Source organism: Bidens hawaiensis, unplaced genomic scaffold (genome assembly GCF_021521415.1).
Source record: "Bidens hawaiensis isolate Kalapana, Puna unplaced genomic scaffold, B.hawaiensis_p1.1 tig00002525_1, whole genome shotgun sequence".
Classification (NCBI taxonomy): domain Eukaryota; kingdom Viridiplantae; phylum Streptophyta; class Magnoliopsida; order Asterales; family Asteraceae; genus Bidens; species Bidens hawaiensis.
In genome coordinates, this window is record NW_027491138.1 from 617101 (window position 1) to 626964 (window position 9864).

The window sequence follows — 9864 nt, forward strand, 5'->3', positions numbered from 1 at the left end:
TAGAAAATGTTGATTCGATTTTTTCGGTTATAAAACAGGGGTTCAATGTAATTTGATCGAACCATGATGCAATGGCTTCAATTTGATCAACAAAGGATTATATCCTAATTAGAGTTAGAAACAATCAAGTGAATCTTTGATTCTTATACTAGTGCAGGTATCGACGAAGAACAGGGGTTTGATTTAGGGCAATTGAGCTATATATAGGATGAAGAACAATTCGAAGGGGTAATCCTAATTTCACAATAATTCAATGCTAATATAAGTCTAAATTATTACAACTATCAAGTCTGACAATGATTTTGTTTTAACAAGTGCATTTGTATCCTTTTCTATCAAATAAGGACAGGAAAAGTATGTGTGACACTACATATCATCCTCGCTGCCTTCTAAATCCATAGGCGAATCGTCACAAATTTCGTTTCTTGACATTCCAATCACACGAATTGATTGATACACTTCAAGCATACTTGTTGTCCCATCTTTATGCGACTGAATGCAGTTTTTTGCTATTCTAAGTGTTTCATTTATGTCGTCATCGAAACCTTGTCCTATTAAGTGTTCATCAATCATATCAGACTACTCACCAAATACATTATCTCTCACAAACGAGCCGGTCTCTTCAGATGGCCATTCTCTACCAGAAATTAACTCAAGTAGCAAAATCCCAAAGCTATAAACATCTTCCTTGTAAGCGCAACCACTTGTATTCATCGATACGTCTGAATAGCCAAAATTTGATATCTTGGGCTCAAACTTATCATCGAGTAAGATACATTTTGAGTTGATTTTGAGATGGGCTACGCAAAAGAATTTGTTGTGAAGTAGCCATGTAAGGCTTCGTGCAATCCCTATTGCAATCTTCAACCTTAAACTCCATCCCATCTTCGTACCTTCTACTTGTGGCCTAGAGTGTAGCCATTGATGGAGGGTTCCATTTGACATGTATTTGTATACTAGAAATTTCTTCTCCATTTCTAAGCAAAAACCTAGCAGTGGTAATAAATTTTTGTGCCGCAGTCTTCCAAGAATTTCTATTTCTAGTGAGAATTCTTTCTCAAAGCTCTCAAACTTATGGAGCCTCTTGACTGCAAGGATCATACCGTCTGTAAACACACCCTTGTACATGAGTCCCATGTTTCCAAAGCCAATTACATTTTTAATGTCAAAATCATTGGTTGCCAGTTTGAGTTCCTCCAAACTCAATAGGCGGACATACTTTTCCATGGCTGTTATCTGTGTTAAGGACATTGTTACATATGAGTATCTATACATGTAGAATCCTGGAGCGTGTGTGTGGGCATCTATGTGAGTGTGTTTATACATATGTGCAAACACATGTGTATGTGTGTGTGTGTGTGTATACACACACACACACACACATATATATATATAGAGAGAGAGAGGATCTAACCTTGCCGTCTTCTGTGTTGTTCTCTTCCTTAAATAATACTTGGGTGATTCGTGGAATCAGGTGATGCTTCCTTCCCTTAATTTTCTTGATCATAGAAAGATTACTCAGTCTAGGCAAACAGAATATAAACAACGTAGTTATGGCAGTAGAAACGGGAAGACCCACAGCAAACCCTGAGAAAAAGAGATCATGATGGCTCTCGCAAGGACTCAAGGGAGCTCCGCAAAGCCCTAGGTTGTTTGCATAGCTTTCTTCAGATATGTTCACATGTTGGAATGCAGGTATCCGTCCTGACAATCTGTTGTTAGCAACATTAAATTCCTTAAGTCGTGTATTGTCAGACAATCCTGGAGGGATTTGGCCTGTAAGTTGGTTGTTATTAAGCCTCAGAACATTGATGAAGCTTAAATTGGCAAGGTTGGTTGGAATTGAACCGGACAGATTGTTGTTTGAGATGTCCAGAGTTATGACATATGGTAAAACATCTGCAACATTAGAAGGAATGTACCCTGTGTGCTCGTTGCTAGAAAGATCTAAGCCGGTTAAACCGGTGCAATCTTTTAAGCCGGTTGCAAATGGACCTCTGAGTCCCATGTCTGATAAGTGAATATTCAGAACCTTGCTCTCATCAGGGTGCCAGCATTCGACTCCAGTAAATCGACATATGAAACCCTCAATATTGTTGTTAAAATTCCACGAAGATAAGATATTATCAGGGTCTCCCAGGGATTCCTTGATGGATCTAAGGCAATCAATGTCTGATTGAACCGCGTAATTGTGTATAGCAAAGCAAGCTAGTATGATTAACATCTGAAACAGCAAACTCCTAATGCCATTCATTTGCATGGTTAATCTATTAATTGTTGACACCGTGAATACAATTATTTCAAATTATAGCCTAACATCTCAACTCTCAAGTCTCTTGTGGACCCATTCCAAAGAAAAATAGGTATTCAAAGGCAAAATATAAGAATAATTGTAAAAACAAAAATTTAAAAATATTTTTTTAATTAAATTAAATATATTTCTTTATTATTTCTCTAGTTATCTCTTTAAAAAGGAGTTCTCTCTTAATCCTCTCCATATATATATATATATATACTAGATTTTATCCCCCGTATTACGGGGGTTATTTTACATTATTCGTTTTTAATATTTATATATGCATATTTGGATTTTAATTTTATTTATTGTAAGAAAGTTAATAATTAATATACTTGATGTTTGATGATAAAATAGTTTCACAAATGAATGATATGTTATAATCTGGTTTAAAAGCTATCTGGGTTTGGTGATATCCATTACCCATTTATTTTCTTTATTATAAAATTGTTTCTTAATTATAAGTAATATCTTTTTTTAAATAAAATAGGATATTAATTTTTAGTATATCCCTATTTTATATAATTTTCATATCAAATATTTTATGAATTAACTTTTAATATAATGAGATGTTATAACCCGTTTAAGAGCTATCTGGGTTTGGTGAGACCTTTACCCGTGAATTCGGGTCAAATGCGTGAGAAACCTTCATTTACAAATAAAGCAATCTGATGGCTTGAGAGAATGTTTGTTTTACATTTTTCATTTTTTAATATTTATTTTTTGGATTTTAATTTTCTTTATTATAAGAAAGTTAATAATATGCTTAGGCTTTAATGATGAAAGAGTTTCATAAATAAATGATATGTTATGACCCGTTTATAAGCTATCTGGATTTGGTGACCCATGACCCGCTTATGTTTTTTACTATAAAATTGTTTATTAATTATAAATAATATTCTTTTCTTTTTAAATTGGATATTAAATTTTAGTATATCCCAAGCCAGACCTTATATATATATATATATGGATTTTAATTTAATTTATTGTAAGAAAGTTAATAATTAATATACTTGAGGTTTGATGATTAAATTGTTTCACAAATAAATGATATGTTATAATCCGGTTTAAAAGCCATCTGGGTTTGGTGATACCTATTACCCGTTTATTTTCTTTATTATAAAATTGTTTCTTAATTATAAGTAATATCTTTTTTAAATAAAATAGGATATTAATTTTTAGTATATCCCTATTTTATAGGATTTTCATATCCATTAATTGGTAAGATTAATTTTTAATTTAATGAGATATTATAATCCGTTTAAGAGCTATCTAGTTTTGGTAAGATCCATACCCATGAATTTGGGTTAAATCAATGAGAGGCCTTCATTTAAAAATCAAGTAATCTGGAGGCTTCCATAAAAGGGGGGGAGCGACCACATCACGACACGTAGGATTTTAGGGTTTTCGTTTATATATATATTATATATATATAGGGTAAGGATCCTAAGAGAACCCTTGGCAATTGAGAACTTTGAGAACCATTTTGGACCACTAAAAAATCTCTAAAAAAATATTTAAAAAATTATAAAACAAAAAAAATACAAAAATTTTTATAAAGTAAAAAAACAAAATTCTTATATTTCATTCCGGTTTCATTAAAAAAAATCAAATTTTTTTTATTCATATCATGCCTATACACATATGTATACTTTCATTTAATCTCTAGTTTACGTAATGTACACATATGTACATTATCATTTACCTTAAATTATACATATGTGTATATATATGTACATATTATACATATATGTATAATCTAGCTAAACCGAGAAATTTTTTTTTCGTGTTTTTTTTAGAAACCCGGATGATAAATAAGAATTTTTGTTTTTTTACTTTTTTTATTTTTGTGTTTTTGTTGTTTAATGATTTTTTTTATTTTTGGGTTTTTTGTGGTCCAAAATGGTTCTCATAGTTCTCAATTCCTAAAAAGTTCTCACATGATCCTGATCCTATATATATATATATATTAACAACTTATAAAGAAAAAAAGATCCAAAGATTTTGGATTTTATAGAAGCATGATAAATGGCTTTTAACTGGATTAACTAATTTTTTCTTAAATTAATGTGAAAATGGAATATCCTTGAAATGTAATGAGGAGCATGATTAAGTTACAAATAATAAAAAAGTAATAAATATTTTTATTAAATTATATTATATTAAGCCGTGAATCTTAATGAATTTTTGTAACAGATTTTAATAATAAAGGTTATAATTGTACTTTTAAAAAAATTTTGTATAGCTTTATTGTTTGAATATAAAACATAATGAATTTGTATATTATGTACTAACCAACAGGTAACACCAATATAACCCTAATTCGTTGTATTTGTATATTAATAAAATTAATTAAGTTAATATAATATTGAAATTATGTAAATAACTGATAAAAACGATATTATAGGTTTCAATATCTTAAATGATTTTTGGAAAACACAAATAATGGAATGTGATTGATACAGATTTTTTTGTTTAACATTTTGAATGCTTTTAATTAAATAATTTGTCTTATAAAGCATATTAAGTTAAATATATTTAAATGTATAAAAAAATATAAATCAAGTCATAAAATATATGTTTATGTAGCATTTTGGTTTGAGTTATTGAAAAAAATACTGAAAACTAAATATTGGTCTTCTTATTGCTTAAACCCTTTATACTACACAAAAAAAATCACATTAATAAATGACAGATAAATTATATAGTAAATCACTATACATAGGATTATAATTATAATATTCAATTCCAATGATTTAATTCTAAACACCCGTATATATATATATAATAGGTATTCTCTAAGTTTGCAATATTTATATAAAATGTTTTGAGAAAATTAAGAAATAGACATTTTCCTAAGTTCAAATGCATATGAGAAATTATTAAATCCAAATTTGAAACCAATCTTGTATTAAAAATTATGCACTGCTGCTCAAATCGCATTTTAAAACAATATGTAGTTTACCATACAAATTCAAATTCTTCGACGATGATGCACCTTTATTTTATTTAATTTGCAATTATTTGTGATTTTAAAATTTTATTCTAACAAACTTGCAACTTCAATTTTGATAATTTCTCATTTTCTTATTTCACCATTAATGCTAATGAATAAATCGATTATGATTAACATTTAATAAAAATATTGAATTCATATATTGAAATGGCTTAAAGAATAATGACTATATATTGAATTGGGTTGAAAAAAATATGAGGATGACTATGAGATTGATAAGTGGCAAGAATATGTAGTCTTTTATTAGAGACAGCGGTGGGGATAAACGGTTGTGAGAATTAGGGTATGTTATTTGGGTTGGGCGTGTATTATGAAAAGAAATTGACAGAATAATAAAATGATCCAGAAACTATTATTTGGGCTGGTTGACTCAAAATAAAAAAAACCATTTATTAAATATGTGTTAAAAAAGTGAGGAGTGATGAGAGTTTGACAGGTGACAAAATGAAGTAGCCTTTTTATATTATAATGGTATAAGATTAGCCTCACAAAACAAAATTAATGTTGAAATATTAATAAAAGTAAGCACATATTAATGGCGAGTCATTTTGGAAAAAGTTTTAATGGAACGTATACAAATTTGATAAAAAAACTAATTAATTGTAAAAACTATATATTTAATAAAAAGTTAAATTAATTTAAAAGCAATCTGTTTTATTAATTAAAAAAAAACCTAAAAAAAATAAAAATAAAAAAGAAAAAAAAAGCCTAGAAAAGCTTTGACAGCATGTTCTATGCTTCGACGTCTTGTACGTTATCATGCATAACTCCGTTTTGAACAAAACTTACATCAAAACATAGATAAAAATAAGCATAATGCAGCTTTAAGTTAAGAATTTTATAAAAAATAAAAACACATTTTAGAAAGTATCAACTAAAAAAAGGTTATATGTGGAACTCGTCATAAAGTGGTTGGGCCAAAATATTAGAAGACACATAAAAATAGTATAGGATTTAAATGAAAATTCTAATTAAATTTGAGAAGAGGAGTTTTTTTTTTTTTTGCGGGGGGGGGGGGGGGGGGGGGGGTGGGGGTCATTACTCAATAGTGTAATTAAAAACTCATGTTTAAATGGCTTGTATATTAATGGTTAATCCACTTGTTCAACTACACTTAATTCTCTAGCTAGTGGCTCCGGAACCGTTTAAAAGAATAGAAGCCTTATCCGAACCATGAGAACATTTGATCCAACCTATCCATCTCCTATCACAATCCATTGGCTCTATAACCGAATCCAAGTACTATTTCTAGTTGAGCGAGTCAAAAGCCTTATCAAAGTCGATTCTAAAAAACAGACGTTTCTTCACCTTTTTCCCATTAAGAAACACTTATTAATAATGAGAGGACTATCAAGTATGCTTCTCCCTTTAACATAAGTCAATTGGTTATGGCTAATAAATTTGCACATGACTGTTTTGAGGCTCAAAGCAAGAAGTTTAGAAAGGACTTTGTACATACAATCAATTAAATTAAGCGGTCTACAATCCAATAAAAGGAACGGGTCTCTAGTTTTTGGAATGAGAGAGAGAACGAGGATTAACAACCCTTGCTAAGTATTCAATAATTTATAGATTTGAAGCACTTCTTATATTAGTTCATTGCAATTCGAAGTATTTATGTACTACATATTTCGTGGTCATTTTTAACCACCCTAACTTACACTCAAATCTTGAAATATGAGATGTCTAGCATACAATATATTGACAATACTCATGTGTTAACAACAAGTGTATTAATATTCTTTTCTTTCCAGTAAGAACATGAACCGTACGTGTGAAGCTACATATTTTCCTCACTACCTTCTAAATCCATAGGCGAATTGTCAGAAATTTCGTTTCTTGATATTCCAATGGCACGGATTGATTGATATACTTCAAGCATACTTGTTGCCCCATCTTTGTGTGACCGAAAGCAACTTTTTGCTAATCTAAGTGTTTCATTTATGTCCTCGTGGAATCCTTGTCCCACTAAGCATTCATCAATCATATTAAACTCCTCATCGAATAGATGTGCATTATCTCTCACAGATGAGTTGGTCTCTTCAAATGGCATTTCTCTACTAGAAACTAACTCGAGCAACAAAATACCAAAGCTATAAACATCCTCCCGGTAAGAACCATGACTAGAATGTGGATCCACAAATGTGATACCACTTGAAATGATGACATCTGTATTCACCATAATATTTGAATTTCCAAAATTTGATATCTTAGGCTCAAACTTGTCATCTAGTAGGATACATTTTGAGTTGATTTTGAGATGGGCTACTCGAAGGACATTGTTATGGTGAAGCCATGCAAGTCCTCGTGCAATCCCTACCGCAATCCTCAATCTTAAACTCCATCCCATCTTCTTACCTTCCACTTGTGGCTTAGAGTGTAGCCATTGATGGAGAGTTCCATTAGACATGTATTTGTAAACCAGGAATTTCTTCTCCATTTCAAAGCAAAAGCATAATAACGGTACTAAATTTGTGTGGCGTAATCTTCCTAAAATTTTTATTTCTAATAAGAACTCTTCCTCAAAGCTCTCAAACTTATGAAGCCTCTTCACCGCAAGCATCAAACCGTTTGGAAACATGGCCTTATACATAAGTCCCATATTTCCATAGCCAATTACCTTTTTAGTGTCAAAGTTATTAGTTGCCAATTTGAGTTCCTCCAAACTCAATCGACGAACATACTTTTCCATTGCTGTTATCTGTTTTAGATACATTGTTACATGTGAGTATTTAATTGTACACTTTTTGGTGTGTGTGCATGCATATGCTGTGTACACACATACATTTATGTGTGTGTATACGAGTTAATTAAATAAAGGAAAAATTATCAAAATAAACTTCTTTGCCGGGCATTGAAAAAAGACCCAACCACAATAGGCATATCCAATAGGAATTGTCCACATAAGGTCATTGGGCACATCTAGGCACCAAGTGAATCCAACATGTCTTACTTTCAAAAAATACTTGACACAACTCTGATGATGACGAGCATGCGTCTTAGTTGGGCTAGCTAGCTTGTTGCCTAAACTTGATAAAGTAGAGGGGATTCGATTTCAAATGTTTTTGTTAATTTGAGTAAATTGCATAATTACCCTCTTATGGTTGTAAAATATTATTTTGATTATTTTGCAAAAGAATAAAAACAAAAAAATCAACACAAGTTATTGTTGAACATCAAACTTGTTAAAAATCGAAATTAGAGTGTTAGACATAAAGGTACAGCCTTAGCCATTGTGTAATTAAGAGAGAGAGGGGGTCTAACCTTGCTTTCTTCAGAGTTATTTTGCTCGGTTAATAGGATATGGGAGCTTCGTGTAATCATGTGACGCTTCCTTCGATTTATTTTGTTGACCATGAGAAGAAGAAAATATCTCATGTTTCTCACAGACAATCTAGGCGATAAACAGACCACAATCAACGTAATTAGAGTTGAAAAAGGAAATCCTACAGCAAACCCTGTGTAAAAGAGATCATGATGGCTGTTCCCGTTAATCTTGCAAGGAGGCAAGGGACCTCCACAAAGCCCAAGGTTGCCTGCATAACTTTCTTCTGAGATGGAGCCATTCTGGAACATGGGTACTTGTCCTAATCTATTGTTAGCAACACTAAATTCCTTGATACGATTAAGGCTTCCCAGTTCTAGGGGGATTTCGCCAGTAAGTTGGTTGTTATCAAGCCTCAGAACATTGAGGAAGCTTAACTTGGCAAAGCTAGATGGAATTGAACCTGAGAGATTGTTGAATGAGAGGTCCAGAGTTACGACGTATGATAAAACTTCTGCAACATTATAAGGAATGTGTCCTGTAAGTTTGTTGTTAGAAAGATCTAATCCGGTTAAGCTAGTGCATTTTTTAATGCCCATTGGAAATGGTCCTCTGAGTCCCATGTCTGATAAGCGAATAATCATAACCTTGCTCTCGTCATCGTGCCAACATTCGACTCCAGTAAATCGACATAAGATGCCCTCAGTATTGCTGCTAAAATCCCACGAAGACAAGAGATTTTCGGGGTCTTCCAGGGAATCCTTGATGGATCTCAGACAATCAATATCTGACTGAACCGCATAATTGCGTGTAACAAAGTAAGCTAGTATGATTAACATATGCAAGCTGATCAGCAAACTACAAGTGCTATTTCTTTCCATCACGAGTCTAATCTTGCATGATAATCACTCAATAAAAAAACTATATATTATAAAGTATATGAAACATGTTGGGTTGAAAGAAGAATACTACTATATAAGGGTTATATAAGGGTGTATGTTTCTTTTCGATCTCAAAAAAACTAAAGTTAAATAAAAAATAATATAATAATGAAACTATAGTCTCTATAAATTGGCCCTAAAAGGAAGGGGAAATATAACTGAGCCGATCGAACCGTTAATTTCAAGCATTTGTCCCCATTTCATGATCACAAAACATGAGTCACTTAGATTGTAATATGTAATGGAGGTATATGATGGCCATGTAATGCACATCCAATAAGGATAAGATAACAACTCCATTAATCCAGGTCTCTTGTGGGACTTACTACAAAGAAATTCGGGTATT

General features: G+C 31.6%; 1 protein-coding gene and 1 pseudogene across 2 annotated transcripts; both read right to left on the bottom strand.

Annotated features, from left to right (window-relative positions):
* Positions 1 to 366: 366 nt before the first annotated feature.
* Positions 367 to 2260, bottom strand: LOC143620051 (probably inactive leucine-rich repeat receptor-like protein kinase At5g48380; annotated as a pseudogene). Its single transcript, XR_013151283.1, has 2 exons — positions 1415 to 2260; positions 367 to 1236 (listed from the first exon to the last, which is right to left on the bottom strand). The product of XR_013151283.1 is annotated as a probably inactive leucine-rich repeat receptor-like protein kinase At5g48380 (transcript).
* A 4814-nt stretch (positions 2261 to 7074) lies between these two features.
* On the bottom strand, positions 7075 to 9466 carry LOC143619872 (inactive LRR receptor-like serine/threonine-protein kinase BIR2). The gene is made up of 2 exons (XM_077091698.1): positions 8577 to 9466; positions 7075 to 8013 (listed from the first exon to the last, which is right to left on the bottom strand). The coding sequence occupies exons 1-2, from the start codon at positions 9456 to 9458 to the stop codon at positions 7093 to 7095; spliced, it is 1803 nt and encodes a 600-aa protein (XP_076947813.1). The 5' UTR covers positions 9459 to 9466; the 3' UTR covers positions 7075 to 7092.
* Positions 9467 to 9864: the final 398 nt, after the last annotated feature.

What these genes read in the sequence shown, in the direction of transcription:
- LOC143619872 (XM_077091698.1), bottom strand. Translation starts at nt 9,458, where the DNA reads ATGGAAAGAAATAGCACTTGTAGTTTGCTGATCAGCTTGCATATGTTA. An exon ending in ATAACTCTGAAGAAAGCAAG is followed by an intron (nt 8,014 to 8,576) that starts GTTAGACCCCCT and finishes TATCTAAAACAG; the next exon opens with ATAACAGCAATGGAAAAGTA.